The 15,532-nt window shown below is 36.0% G+C and overlaps 1 protein-coding gene across 1 annotated transcript in view; it reads right to left on the bottom strand.

The window, feature by feature from the left end:
• Positions 1 to 15,532, bottom strand: part of ITGAV (integrin subunit alpha V) — a 51,520-nt gene that overhangs the window by 11,186 nt on the left and 24,802 nt on the right. The window contains exons 13-24 of the mRNA XM_064515054.1: positions 13,707 to 13,898; positions 13,549 to 13,594; positions 12,912 to 13,013; positions 12,082 to 12,140; positions 10,879 to 11,033; positions 9,205 to 9,342; positions 8,381 to 8,448; positions 7,172 to 7,319; positions 5,604 to 5,696; positions 4,478 to 4,557; positions 1,435 to 1,515; positions 271 to 376 (exon numbers count right to left, since the gene is read on the bottom strand). Of these exons, the coding sequence (XP_064371124.1) occupies positions 271 to 376; positions 1,435 to 1,515; positions 4,478 to 4,557; positions 5,604 to 5,696; positions 7,172 to 7,319; positions 8,381 to 8,448; positions 9,205 to 9,342; positions 10,879 to 11,033; positions 12,082 to 12,140; positions 12,912 to 13,013; positions 13,549 to 13,594; positions 13,707 to 13,898 (1,268 nt within the window). The remainder of the gene's footprint in view (positions 1 to 270; positions 377 to 1,434; positions 1,516 to 4,477; positions 4,558 to 5,603; positions 5,697 to 7,171; positions 7,320 to 8,380; positions 8,449 to 9,204; positions 9,343 to 10,878; positions 11,034 to 12,081; positions 12,141 to 12,911; positions 13,014 to 13,548; positions 13,595 to 13,706; positions 13,899 to 15,532) is intronic.

The following is a 15,532-nucleotide window of genomic DNA, read 5'->3' as shown; positions in this document are numbered from 1 at the left end:
AAATCTTACAGACAATAAAACATGCATAATGATGTAAAATATCACAGTGTCTTGTATTTGACCGCTCTTGCTACACTAATTGCGGGGCATTCTCACCCTTCTTGGTGATTACAAGGACTGATCCAGTATAAAAAGTCTTTGTTTCTATGCTAGAACAAAATAGAGAAAAAAATGACAATTGACTCCATAGAAAAGCTATGCCAAAAGATTTTTTTTCCTTTACTTTTATTTGTTACAGAACAGACATTGACGTTAGTAGCGATTGCATACCTCATAGATATGCTGAACTAGAGGCCCTATATCATCTTCTGTTTCTGGATTTTCCTTGGGCTGCCAATTTGCAATAGGAAGGAATATGTGATCAGGAGACGACACACTAAACGGTGGAGTGAACAAGTAGTTACTACCAAGTATGAAACATTAGATGCAATTCTTTAGAACATCTCAAAAAACTAAACATGCCTAAAATAGGATCTCCAATTTTTCATCCACTGTATTTAAAAACAGTAAGAACAGAGGTGAATGGCTTGTATATTAAGTGTTTAATTTTCTTTGCTCTGTGAAAAGATGAACCTTGTATTTGTTTAATATCATTTTTTTTTCCTTTCTTAGACTTGGAATTCATCTTACAATATCTAGTAAAACATCAATGGAATTTTAAGATACTTATGTGTCACCAAGAAAATTTACAGCATATTTCAATAATGAGAAATATTGATGTGACGATTTGATCAGTACAATCACAAGAATAATTAAACATGTGCTGAAAACAGCAAAGCAAGCCATAATACTTTTCAGTAGCTCCCCTCTCACAACCTTCAAAAATATTAACCAAATTATATCACAAGAAACAAATAACGAATGCAGTGGAAATTTAAGAAAATGACAACTCATGAATCTGAGTTAACTGGCTAAGCAAGAGGACTGTATAATTTTCAGGTATGAAGTACAGATTTCTAATACGTAGAAGTAATGAAGGTAATGGAGTCATTATGCTATTAATACTGTGCTTAAGACTGAAGAAGGTAAAGCCACTGCAAACTTATCTTTAGCAGGATTTTCAGCTTTGGTTTTAGAAAATGTTTGGAGACTTTTGGATGAAAACCCAGACAGTTTGTGGAGGAGGAAAGCAACCTGGAGAAACATGTGTGACATTGCAAAACTGAGGGGTCATTTCTTTTTCTTCTAGAAAAAGCTTTAATAAAAAAACCCAAACACTCATTTTTGAAAACCATTTCTTAATTAAGATTTGAAAGTCCACAAGCTAACTAGCAATAACCACATTTTCTCTATGATTAAAACTTCCCTAACGCTTCCTGAAAACTTACACAGACCAATCTGAAAGTTTATTGAATTATAAAGAAAAAAACAAGCAAACAAACATGCAAAGCTCACTTGAGAAAAAGACATTTAAAAATCAGTATCAGTGCTTACCCTCTAATTTCAACAGCTGCTAAAATGGCAAGGTCCACCTGATAGGATATTACTGGACTTATATTGTCATACAGATTGGAGCTGCAGAGAGAATAGATTAATTTTTTTCATGTAGCAAACAACTGAGTATTTATGTATATAAAAATAATTGTATAAATATGTATGAATTGTATGTAACATCACAGCATGACTCCTGAGCCACTGCAGGAAAGCAAATTACTAAAAACTAAGGAGTATTTATTTTGTTCCAACACTTTCTCACTGAAATGCATGACAATCCTACACTCAGTGCAATTCGGAGTTCCCTCAGCAGAGAGGAATGGATATGTGACAAAGCGGCTGCTGACTCTGCTCCTTAGCTGTGGCGTATAAGGAAATTCAAATGCCAGCGCTGTGGGATAACACCAGCTCTATAGCTAGCACGGCCTTACAGTCCACTTCAGAGCACCTGTTTTGCCCAGGGGCTCATGTGGCCTCCAAGTAGTCCCAAGGGAGAGAAGTATGCTAGGGCTATTTTTGCCTATCCCCTTTGCAACTTCTTGAAACAGTAAATGAATATAGTTAAGGTCCGATCCCCACACTTTAGATCTACCAGAAGATGTGACAGATACTAAAGCAGGTAGAAACAGTTGCACATAAATTATTTTGGACTTATTTTATAAGCAGAGAATCAGCAATATAAAGAACACTCCTGCTCCCCTCGCCGAGAAGCTGGGACCTCCTCAGCCACATCTCATTCTGTCAACCAAACCATAACATTTCCTTTAGAAAAGTCCTCTCAAACCCTCTATTTTCTTCACTGCCGCTGTAATCAAAGAAAATACATGCAACAGTGTTTCTTCCTGACCTGTAAATACCTCATCCTTTCAGAGACTAAAGTTGCTCTGCTAGGAATTGTGACAGCTTTGGAAATCTAGCTTTGTGAGTTTAAGACAACTAGCATGATCTTTAAAACCTCTTTAAGATAATACCTTGATAATACCTGTCACTATAAACTATGATTACCATGTTCGACTGCATCACTGTTCCTGTGTTCGGAGACTGTTACTTAAGCGCCTGATCTTGAAAGAGAGCAGACAGACAGATGGGCTGCAAAGATTATTTCCTCCCTACTAACTCTTACCCGCTATAAAGTATCCTCCCAAGGCCAAGGGAAGAGGATGGTATTTACAGAATAGAAAATCTTCAGCAGAGAGACTGAAAGAGGCATTGTGCTGAAAAGCACACTGCATAGTGGAACCTATCATCAGATAAAAAGACAGAGTAAAGTATGCCCTTGATTCCCCCCTGCAAAGGGCACTAACCAAGGGGAGCCTGATGGGAAATCCAATCCTTGGAGAAATGCAAGAGAAACCAGCTTAAGAAATAGCACCCGAACTGTGTTAAGAGCCAGCCAGCTTCAAAGCACACGACTCTGAAGCGTAGGTCCAAAACAGTAGTCCTGTGACTTCCTATGAGGGGAATTTAGCCAGTGCTGTGACTTGCAAATATCTTCAGGTGAGGTGAAAGCATAGAATATTCAAGTAGAATATACCTGATATACTTGATTTGTACAACTGTCACAAATTACTAATACTGCAGGCTTGTTCTCCAATTCTGTGGAGCAATTTTTAGTTTATTTTGTTCTCACAGCTTTACACATCAGCAAGATATATTCATCTCTCTCTTCCATTACACTTTATTATGTATATTATTCTACATTTTATCATATTAAGATTGCTGATTTTCTCACAGATTTCTTTGTTAAAAGTTTAGAGTTGGAATGGGAGTAAGACAGATCTCACGGCTAGGTACGGAGGCATGATGATAGGTGGCAGTCAGAAGTCATGTAGAGAAATTCCTTCAAATGAGAGGCAGAAAAGCAACCTTGCTCAGAGATCCTTCAATGACTGTTTAGTCTCCCACAGAAAGGTACAATTAGTGATTGCTCTTAGCCTAAAGAAGAAGCCAGATGCCCCAGAAAAGATCACTTTCTGCAAAGAACTGGCGTCACATGCTGCTGGCATAGCTTGCTAGCTGATGGAGAGGAGGGAAAAAAAATTGAATAGACAGCAATTCAAGATCAGAGAGATATTTATTGCTGCCAAGGCCTTTGATCACCAGGGCAAACCACTGTATCATTAAAACAGAATAACAGAGTTAAAGTTATTTAATTCTTGTAGATGAAAAATGCATATGTGGATGAGAGTAATTTATTCACTACATAAGAAAGATTAAGCCCTTAAATGTGAAAAAAGCTTCTGATCCACCGGGGGGGTGGTGGTGGGGGGGTGGGGCACGTGGCTGCTATATCTACACTGTCAGTTAAGTGGCATAAAAACTTTATTGGGTAAAGAAATTCTTATTGTTCACAACTCCAAATCGTAAATATTTTCTCCAGTAAATTCATATTTAGGTATCACATTTATAAGAAAGTGATATGCTGTTTTATATTTATTGGGAGAACTACTGCTTTGTTTCATTTAACTTTTAGGCTCTCTTACGCTAGCTACTGTATGATGCATCTAAAACTGTTCATTGCACATTGCTGCTGCTCATTGCATATGCAATGCCCCTTTTGAAAGACTTAACCTCCCGTCCTCAAAATACACAAAATTTGAAATTTTACATCCTCAGAAGAAATTCAGTGTCAAAACATCAGTTTTAAAACAGAGAGATGAGAAACCCAAAGACACAAGTTATTCTGTGGCACTACGCAAGTGTCACGAGATCAGAACAATACACAGGTACAAAAATAGAAAGTTTTCTTCGAAACACTTTAAATTATTTTGTTCCTTATTACTAACACTGCCGTATTTCATTTGTGTCTTAGCGAGTCTAAAAGCTATAAGCAAAAGAAACTGCATTCAAACAGAAAATTGGATTTTCCTATATTTTTTTTCTATATTTTAGAAAACAAAAGTCTCAAAAACAAGTTTATTTTTTAAAACATTTCCAGGCAAAAAACAGAGAATTAGTCTAGAGTGAAACTGTAACTGGAGTTCATAGGCTACTGATTTAGCATGCTATCTACCAGGAGAGGTGCATAGTCAGATTTCCCTACCTTCGGATTTGCAAGTCAAACTTCACGGAGGTATCCATTTCAGACTGCTGGTGCACGCTGAAACGCAGGCCAGCCAATAGCTTTAGAAAAAATACCATGGTTCAGTGGAAGTGCAATAAAATACCTTGTAAAAGCTTCTCAAGTACTATTAGACTACAGTGAAATTGCTCAAGGCATGTGGTCATGAAAAGAAGACATACTGAATTGGCAAATAAAACTCATTCAATTCACCAAGGCTAGAAATGTACCTTTCTCACTATAGGGCTTAGCTAATATATTGCTGTCATAAAATAGAAACATACAGTTTACATCATCCTCATTCCCTTTGCTTTAACCATTTTTGCATATAACTGAGCCTTCCCCCATGTGTTGGCACAAAGTACAGCAGTGTGAAGAACAGCACAATTCAACAGTTTGAAAATTTACAGTTCACAAGGTTTGTTCTAACTCAGTGCACACTAGTGCTTTAATATCTGTGCAGTGCAGCTTGATATACTTCAAAAAAGGTTGGAAATTGCATTTATTCACCTTTACAAAATGTTCCTGGAAGAAAGGCACTGTCAAAGCATTTTTAATTCCACCGATTTTTGCTTTATTTCCTCAGAAAGTTAGACCTATTAGGTCATACTACACATCAGTGACTCACTTTTAAGAGAGTTTGACTCCTCTAAATTCAGCTACATTTGATGGAAGTGCGAAGGTCTTAACTAGACAAAATTGCCTTTCAAACTTCACAAAAATAGGCAGAAGAAAGCGTCCACAGTGAGAAAGATGCATTATGTGCTTGCTCGTACTGTATACTAAAAAGATCCACATTAGATAGATCTAAAGACACAAATTTATGAGGGACAAAAGCTCAGGAACTCCACTATTCACTGAACTACTCATTTTTCAAGTGGCACCATAAAACTCAGGAATTTACCTTTCAGACTTCAATTCAGCTGAAAAGCTGAAACCAGTTATCAGTGTTTTTACTGAACTAACCAAACCTGGGTGGCTAAATGTCAGCTAGACCTTATCTTATACTTGTATGAGTAAACATCCTGCCCAAACACTACTGTGCTTAAGAAAAGCATGAGCTGCGCTCCTGTTTGAACTACCAGACACCTGTTGGACCAAACTTCACCTTAGTTCCTGCTTTCATAGGATTTCCCAGGTCACAAACTACCATGCGAGTTTGATTCTCAGTTTTAAATGCACATGACAGTCTTGCTAAAGCCTGCAATAAAGCAGAAAGAAATATTAAGAAATGTCATTCTTTACCTCTTCGCACCTGTATGAAAGTCTGAGAAAAAGTTCCAGGCATGTTACATTAATTTCAATATAATTTCTCAGTCCTGATATAATCAAGCACCAAACAGATTCAACAAAATACAACGATGAAAGTCTCCATGGAGACATAATTTTGATACGAGATTGATGTTCTTTCCAAGGTTATACAGAGATATTCAGTACTCCTACTTTGGGTAGCACTGATGATTTTTGTGGCCTAAAGCATTTCTCTATTTGATTCTTTAAAACCTATGTGAAGAAATTCTGGCAACTAGGCAAGGGTTAAAACTCTTCATAGGAAAATAAAAATTGAAAGGCAAAACAACATGAGTAAGTCACTAGCTTACTAAAAAACAGGTCTCAGGGAAGCTATCAGATTTTGGATAAATCCACAGGGCAAGAAGCATCTAAGGACTGAAAAGCCACATCATCTTAGAGCTCCATGAGATCTAGAGCAGCAAAGGCAAACTTCAGTCAATCAATCAAGCTGAGGCATGGTCCAACATACGTGAAGGACATGGTATCAGAGGTGATTAAAAAGGCTTTCAAATACATTTTTTTCCTTCCTTTTCTCTTTTTAAAACACCAGCTGGTGCTTTAATAATGGAAGATAAGTTATATCATCTCAAGTAAGAGTTGTTTGAGTGTCTTAACCAAACCTAAGTTTTTCACTATTCAGAGCTGCTGTGCAGCTGAGATTTGGGGAAGGAGGCTTGGGGAGATCAGCAACTCACAGGCTACAAAGCACAAGCTAGCAGGCAGAGCAATGTTGCCAATCCAGATCTCAAAAGACATGTAGTAGTTTTCCCCTTAATATTCTGCAACTTTTCAGATGTACTGAATGATCATACATTACACTGGAGGAAAACAAGGACAAAGAAAAACTGAAAGCATCTTAATTACTTATAAACAGTCTAAAATTGGACTTTACATGTGTATCTTCAAAGAAATAAAAATTATACGGACACCTTAAAGTACAACAAGGGAAAGTCAGGAAATCCTTACTTAATTCTCTGCAGTCAGGATAACTGAGACCCAAGGCCTTCTATATACTTCGGTGGAAGGGAACAGTCATACCCAACATCACTTGTTGCCTCAAGTGTGCTCAGCTCTCTACCTAGCACATGACATTGTTTAAATTTAAACAAAGACACCATTCAAATAAAGACTTGCAATAGAAACTATCTTTTTGTCAAACTCCATCACACAGATTCTGCTTTGTTGCTACCAGCAGCCTCTTAAACTGGAACCATTCAAGCAGGTGTCATATATCCAAGGGGCTTGGAAGAACCTTGCCTTTTTTTGGCGCTTTGCCTTAAGATTAAAGCTTAAACACCACCACTAATGGACCCCATCCTAGAGACTTCCACAGCAGCAACTGAAATACGATGCTTCAAAGAGGAAGGATAGTTGCACTCCTACCTCACTGTTACGAACAACACCAATGAAGTCTGCTTGGGGTGGAACAATGACAAAGAGTTCTGCTTCATAGGCTCCTTCCCCTTGATTCTGAGCACTGACAATTAGCGTCAAAGGATTGTCATCACCAATATAGATCTGCTTCTGATCACTATGTTAAAAAAAAAAAAAAAAAAAAAAAAAAAAAAAAAAAAGTAAAAATGAGTTCTGCATTCTGGTTTCTAAATAAATTTCATTCAACAGGTGGAACTTACAGAAACAAGAGGCATTCTGAAACTGCACAAAGATATTAGAAAAATCTCAAGGCACTACCTATGTTTCAAAAATACTGTGCAGATCAAGAGACCACAGCACTATATTTAAAGCAAAAATATGACCAGAATCACTGACAAAAATGGAGCCAATATTAAATGCTGTTTTATAAGAAATTTTTGAAAAAAATTTACAATAAACTACAAAACCACAAACATTTCTGACCAAAGAGTAAATGCTTATGAGCAGTTAAATGCCTGTGAATGTTAGGAATTACATGTCTACTTATAGAGATATAAGCAGTCAAGACCTCTCTAATAGATTTGTTCCAGATATAGAGCATCTTCTTGAACAATATGCTTTCCTTTTATCAAGTACAAGGAAACTTAACTGTACACACTGACAACAAAAGTTTTCAAAGCATTTGCATGAATGCATGTGCTTGTGAACTCTGCTACACAGATATATGTGCATAAGCTATAGCTAAGAGCATAAAAAGCAGCTGATGTTTGTGAGTAAAGGTACTACATGAAGAGAGGCTTTGGGCACACAAAGCAGAAAATATCCAGCCTCAGGAAGGGATTATGAGTGAAAAACTTGTCTTCTTTTCCAGATTTACTATTAGGTTTAATAAAAGATATTATCACTACCAACATGCTTTGTCATACATATAACAACAGAACACTTATCTGCCCCTACCTGGGTGACACCTGTTCACCTCTTCATGCCTCTACCTAGTACTAAAAATGAAACAGTGGTGCAATTGTAACTAACACTGTTTTATGCTTGATATGTGTGCCCATCTTAGCAAATGTATAAACAAAATAATGCATGCATCCGGGTACTCATAGTATTTAGGAGATAGAGGGGCTTGTGCTGCCTGTATGACATGCTGATGACAGTTGATTACAAAACAGAACATGGATTTTCCTTAAAAGAAGAAAAATATTATTTATTTACCTGTCTACTGAAACCTCCAGTTTTGGTTTGCAGATATTATCATCACCACAGTCCAGCAGAATATGTGCCTATGCAAAAAATCAAATGCATATGGTTTTAATAATTCCTGCATCAGTTCCAACATACATTTCCAACAATACTATTTCACTACTATTTCAAAATCAGAGGTTTTCTGAATAGCTGATTATGAGATATCTTCATCTCATCAGACCTAAACCAGAAGAGAACAAGTGAGTTTTTATATATGGGGAGCACCCTTCCTAATCCTGCAGTAGCATCGGTGTCTCCATGTCTTAAACCTATTTCCATACTTTCAATAATCCGTTCACCTTGAGTTGCATCTGCATTATGCTCCTTACAAACAAGTGTACAAAACTCTGTATAAAAGGGCAGAAATAAAAAAAAACTATGTTTATTATCTTAAGAGAAATACAGGGATAAATAGGTAAAATGCACAGAGCAGCATAGCGTGAGGAATGGATGAAACACTCTCACCCTTCAACATTAACACCTTCAATACTAATTTAATTTGTTTTCTCCAGAAAACTGTTAAGTAGTACGGGTGAAAAAGTCGTCAAGCACTAAGGAATAATACGCATCAAAGACGACATTTAACAGAGAGAGAAGGGGCGGGAAGAAAAGAAAAAAAGATGGAAGACAAACATAGATGCCAGTCAATATTTCCGTAATTCAAGGACTAAAGCCTAGGCATACATTTTGGTACCTTAATTTCTTAATTTTTCAAAAATGCTAATATGAACATGAGTATTGAAAGCTGAAAATGTGTCCTGGGTTCTTCACCACAGATCCTCTAACAAATATACCTGTCTGCTCATATTAGCAGGAGTGAACTGGTTGAGGATAGGAGCCAACCCTGTTGCATCAGCAGCTGTTCTGTAATCCAGACGATATTCCATAAAAATAGTAATGGGAGTTAGTTTGTCTCTAAATTCAGATTCATCCTGAGGAAACCAAAAATTTCAATTGCAATAAAAATGTATAGGAAAACAAAAACAAAACAACCTTAGAAAGTCTCTATATTCAACTAACAGCCATACCTACATCAATACTGGGCGGTATTTTAGTTTATTGTTCATTGTAGTAGTAATGATGAAATTAAAACAACATTAGAACAAACTCTTTTCAAACTAGGAAATTTCTTCTCAGAAAACCTTCAGTGTAAACTTTGAAGATAGCCAACTTTAGAATTGACATGCCTGTTTCACAAATGGGAAACTGGAGCATACGGAAAGATTAAGTCATGGAACTGTAACAGACAGGAGTCTAAGAGCCTCTACAACTCTCCTCTTTCTCATCAGACAAAAATGCATATACATATTCTTATAACATCCCTCATAGATGTTTATCTTTTGACTTGAGATTTCTCCTTCCTAAAAATATTACTTTGCACTTGAATTCACTGACTTTCATGCTGGTAACTTCAGACTATTCAATTTATGAAATTTTGATCCTGTCCTTCAAAGCACTTGCAAACCATCTCTTACCTTTGTTAGCCACAGATTTTATCAGCGTAAATTCTGCTTCATCCTTCTCATTTCTTAATACTGAATATTACTAAACCTAGAACAGATCCTTGCAAGACTGTACTTCGGAAACTATCTTCTATGGACAGAAAGATAACTCTTTCATGACAACTTTCAACTATTTTTGCATCCAATTTAAGGTCATTCATTTAGATCATATTTCATTACTTATAAGAAAGTCAGGCTGAAAAGTGTTAAAGCTTCACTACCACTAAGATCTGGAATGTCTATTCCTATATAGCCCCTATTTGCTAGGAGAGTCAAAGAAGGGCATTACCTATCTTCCATAAATCCTTTATAAAAAAAAAAAAAAAAATCCTAGCCATGATCATTAAGTAACATTTATGTTTGATTTTTAAGTACTCAAAAGTAAATCTGAGCTGTATCTGACTCACATAGCTACTCTTTAACCTGTCTTTCCTCATGTCAGCCAGTGTTTCTTCTGCTGGGTCATACATTTAAATTCTGTTAGCATCTGTTCACAATGGTAGAGACTGAAGCAAAAAGACTGCAAAAAAGCAAATTGACTGTTTCAGCTTTCTCTTTGTCCTCTGTTATTTGCTGACCTTTACTTTTTAGTAGCATATCTGTATTTTTCTTCATCTTTCTCTTACCTCCAAAGTATTAATAGAACCTCTGCTTATTGACTTTTATGTTCCCTGCAAATTATAATTAATTTTGTGCCTGGATGACTTGCCCAAGAAGTCCCTAACAAAGCTCAGAATTGGATTTCCAGTCCACTTATTGACCAGGATCTTAATCACAACACCGTCCATCTTTCACCCTCTGACAGCACTGAAAATCCAGCATAGACATACGGTTTTAAAAATTAACCATTGGGCATGAAGTTTCTCTAGCATTTATTGTTCTGTGTTTTTTAGTCACTTTAAACAAGAAATTTGTAACAGACACTACACCAAAAATGATTTCCCTAAAACACAAGTGGCCACTTACCCTCAAAAAGGCATCTAGTTCTTCACAATTCATTTTACCTCCCTTCGTAATAGTCATGTTCTTAGAGTGACTAGGCTGTTTGCTGTGGAGAAACAGAGCTCTCCTTATAGCTCCTTTCTGTTTAAGTTTATCCAACAGCAGCTCCACTTGGAAATCTGTCAAATCCAAAGCATTTGGGTTAGGGATATTTCATCCACTTGAACACAAAGCAGATTCCTATGAGAAATGCAATTTAAAGCTGATTTCAGCTATAATGAAAACCTAACACTTGTAATTTTTAAGACCTCCAGTTCTTCCAATATAAAGTCTGTTACTACATTACTTCTTGGTGCAGTAACTAAAAAGCCATTGTCCTAAAATTGGATTCCACTCTTTCCTTAAAAATTAGACGCATATTATTGCTTGAGCCTAAAGTAATAGGTTTATAATTACGTTGGAACTGCAAAAACATAAGTTAAGACTTTTTCTCAGAAAATGTTAATGCAGTCTCACAAATACAATTTACGTTATTGAACTCCATTGCTAATCTAACTACTTCAAATATTTGATATAGATAATGAAATTTAAAATACGTAATAGATGTTTATATGAATGTTGCCAGATCAAACCTCCTTTATACATGCCATACAGAAAATACGGAAAGGGTTTTATAATCAATAGACAAAAGCTGACTGTAGCAGGCTGCCTGCTACACTACAAAACCGCTTAGAGCTAACTTAAAAGCCTGTTTGAAACAATCTTTTTCTGATTCTGACCCAGACATTCTGATCAAAAAATCAGTGAGATCAATCAGAAGCTGTCAATTTCAACAGAAATTTGAGAAGTCTTGATTCTTCATGGTTGGTCTATGCTTTTAAGGTCCAACAATGTATGTATTTGAATATTCTTATCTAAAATTCCCCTGTCACCAAGGGCAGATCTCAATTCTCTAAGACATAAAAGACTTTACAAGACAAGTTCCACAAAGTTGTTAAACATATACTTCAAGTGCCAAGTATGCTCAAATGCCACTGACTTCAACCAACACAACTTCAGCAAAAACCTGCTGAAGACAGTCCTACAGATCAAAATGGTTACTGAACTGGCAGGATTGTGCTGTAAACGATAACCAATTGTTTCAATAATTGAAAAGAACACCAACCCATACTCATATGTGCAAGCAATATGAAAAGACTTCAAAGTTTTTAAACTAGTGGAACTTACTGAGTGAGTTAGGGAGTTTTCCTTTGCCATCCGCTTTTAAGCAGAACTTTACTTTAAAGCTGTTTTAGAGGAAAAGAAAGAATTAAAAATCCACTTTGCAAACTTTTTTCCTCTCCTTTTCTTCTAAAATTCTTTGCTGGTTTTCTCTGGTCAAAGTTATTTTCTTCTGAGACTCTAGCTCACTCCCAAAAACTATTTTCCATGGATGGGAGAAAAATTAGAACCTGGTAATAAGTAGACAGTAATGCAAGCTGTGCAAAGCTTTGGAGTCTGGATTCAGATAGAAATAGTGACCTGTGAAGCAGTGTTTATTCCTGAAAACAAATGTGTGTCATTTATTGTTAAAGCTAAAAGGCAACTGGCATACTGAGCTTAAAAGGAAGTTAGCACTAGAAAAGTGGGATTTGTTTATAGTCCAGGAACAAAATGTTACAACAAAACCAAAACCAGTCTGCAGAGTAGATCATTCCCAAATATCTTCTATAAGCCTGCTCCATTTTTCACCTAAAAAATAAGCCAATAAATAAATTTAAAAAAATTACAAAAGCCCCGTGACCCATTACTGTCTTGGGAAGATCTTACTCTACTCAACAGAAACAACTGATAATCCACGTGGGTAAGCTGTAACATAAAATCATCTTTGAAGACAATGTCCTTCCATTGCTGTCAAGGAGTGTTCATTCTTTCAGAAAAATCTATGTTTGGTTGTCTTTTTTTTTTTTTAAATTGGTTGATTAGACTTTATGTATGCTTTCAAAATTGAAAGCTTATGAAAATAAAAAACAAAAAGGTTCCTCCCCTCAAAGGAAAACAAAAGATATCCTGCTTACCAAGAAACTTTCACATCTGACAGTGAACAGGCTTTGTTTTCTGGGTTTAGAATAGTTGGATTAACTTCCAGGGCAGCATTTACTCTGATGACTGGTCTAGCCCTATAAAGAAAACATCCTCTTGAACAACATTCAACATTACAGTAAACACTACCCCCTCATCAACCTGAAACATATGCATAAACACTTAGACAACATTTAGCAGAACTGTAAGAACAACAAATAGTCATGGAGCTGATTACAGAAGAGCAGGAAGCAGTCTGTGCCCATTTATTACCATCAGAGTCATAATGCAGACAACCATGTTAAGTCCTGTCTATTTCCAGTACAGACATGTGAGGTCCTTTCCCAAAATGAGTAAGTGCTGAGGAGGATATTGGGATTGCACTGCATAGTAGCTGGCAGCACTCTATATATGTTGAGATCTAGACAACTGTCACTCAGAAAGCCTTGAGGACAGCCTATTTAGATTTTCTTTGAGGAGAATAATTAAATAGATCACAGACTATAAATTTACCCAGAAAACAGCAGTGTAACCTTTTTAATCTCCAACAGTTTGCTTTTGTTTTGTAACGGATGAATGCCACTGATCTTTCCTGCTGACTGCACTTACGTGAAAACAGAGAGGGATACTTACCTATACAGAACAGCTGTGTCAACACCGAAGGCTCCAACAATCAGATCTAGAATGAAAGGAGAAAGACTACACATTACAATTTATTTTTTAAAATATGTTGTTAGTCAGAGTTAGGGATACTACTAAGTTATTCTAAAGTGACATTTAGAGCAAAAGACCTGGATATCCATTTTTGTCCACATCTGTGGCTCCTTTCAGCGAGTACCCAAAGCTGGGTGGCATAGTGCGAGCTGCCCACTGCCCTTCAAGAATTTGAGACGGGACTGCATTCAAACCAGTTGCTCTTCCATTGTAGATATAAACAAGCCCTCTCTTGTCCTCTCCACCATACGGTGCAGCAACTGCAATATCTGTAAACCAAAACAGCATTCTTCAACATCTCCAAACATCGACATGGGGAACATATTTGTGCTGACATTGGTCAATAATCTCTAATATCACAGTTTCAGTGTGTGCCAGCAGGGAGGAAATGTGACCAGACAGTAAAAAGTTCATCAACATCTTTATTTATTTATTTTAAAACATAGCCTGTGGGATACTGGGATTTCCTAGAAACTATGAACGTTTAACAAGAACATGTATGATAGACTTGCATTTGCAAAAAAAGTAATAGTCCTGGAAACACTTTTGCACTTCAATAACTGAGTCACAGCCAAATCATATGGTTTTTGGATGTTTTACAGGAGAGCATTAAACACCCAGAATTAGTCACTGCCGGAGAAAAATCACAAAACTAAGTGGGACTATTTCATTAATACACTCATGTACATCCAAAGGGTGTGACATTTTAAGAGTTCTGGAACACTTAAATCAGCCTAAAGAAATGTTAAATATCAAATTCCAGCCTATCTGGATCATTGCGTGGCAATATGTTTCATGGAGAACTTCCAATTAGCACAATTATGCTGCATCTCTTAAAGCTTAATAAGTTTGAGAGCACTCATTATCAGTGAACAAAAAACAGTGATAAATAAAATGCTAATTGGACTCACTACAGGAAACACCATCTGTAAAGAAAGCTTTAGAAGCATATATAAGATCTAAATTCAGCATTTCCCAAGTAGATTCAAAGACTCCATCAACCAAGAAAATATTTAAATAAAATGATATATAAGACGATTGGAGTTATTATAGTATTCCCCCTTTTCCCTTAAATTTGCGAAAAGTTTCATAAAAAGAACAAGTACTCAAAAAATTACCATTTTGTATTATAACTCATCTTTACAAATTTGATGAAAGCATTTCAATCTTGCACCATGCTGTGATGGAAGGCATTTTAATTAACACACCCAAATGAAAGAGATCAAGAAAAAAAGACTACATAATGGCAAAGGAATTAATCTTAAAAAGAGAAATATTTCACTAAGATTTTCTCACATAAGATATATTTCAGGCTGAAATATGACAGAATCGAAGCATCATTTGGATAACATGATCAACTGACCAGATTTTCAGCTATTGGCTCTAACTTTTTCAATGTCTTCCCTGAATAACTGTAGTAATGTTGCTTCTTCACACTAATTCCATACTATTAACAACTAAAAAACCCTAAACTTTATCAAAACCAATGGCATAAAATATTTTGAGCTACAAAATATACATCCTGTTTAAACTGGTACATTACAAATGAGATTACAAAGTTAACACACTTGGCCTAAAATCAAATTTTACCTTTTAATGGGTAAGTCACATATCCACTTAATCCTCCTGGTATCACTTAATGGATAAGTTGATGAGAGAAATTATACTGCTTTATGGATCTCATCTCCATTTCTTACAGGGTTTTAAAATATGACTACTTTAAAACATTTTAAAATATGACTAATATTACTATATGACAGTCTATCTCGAGATAGAACGATGAGATATTTCCAAGACAGTGAAAGAAAGCTGAAGATTAAATAAAATGCCAATGATTCCATTAAAAATATAAATTAGAGCTACTTGGGATTTAAAAATAGTAGCCTATTATAATTTTTGATCT

The sequence above is a fragment of the Dromaius novaehollandiae genome, chromosome 7, assembly GCF_036370855.1.
Source record: "Dromaius novaehollandiae isolate bDroNov1 chromosome 7, bDroNov1.hap1, whole genome shotgun sequence".
Taxonomy (NCBI): Eukaryota; Metazoa; Chordata; class Aves; order Casuariiformes; family Dromaiidae; genus Dromaius; species Dromaius novaehollandiae.
Note: the sequence above shows the minus strand (reverse complement) of the source record. Positions and strands in the feature narration are given on the sequence as shown.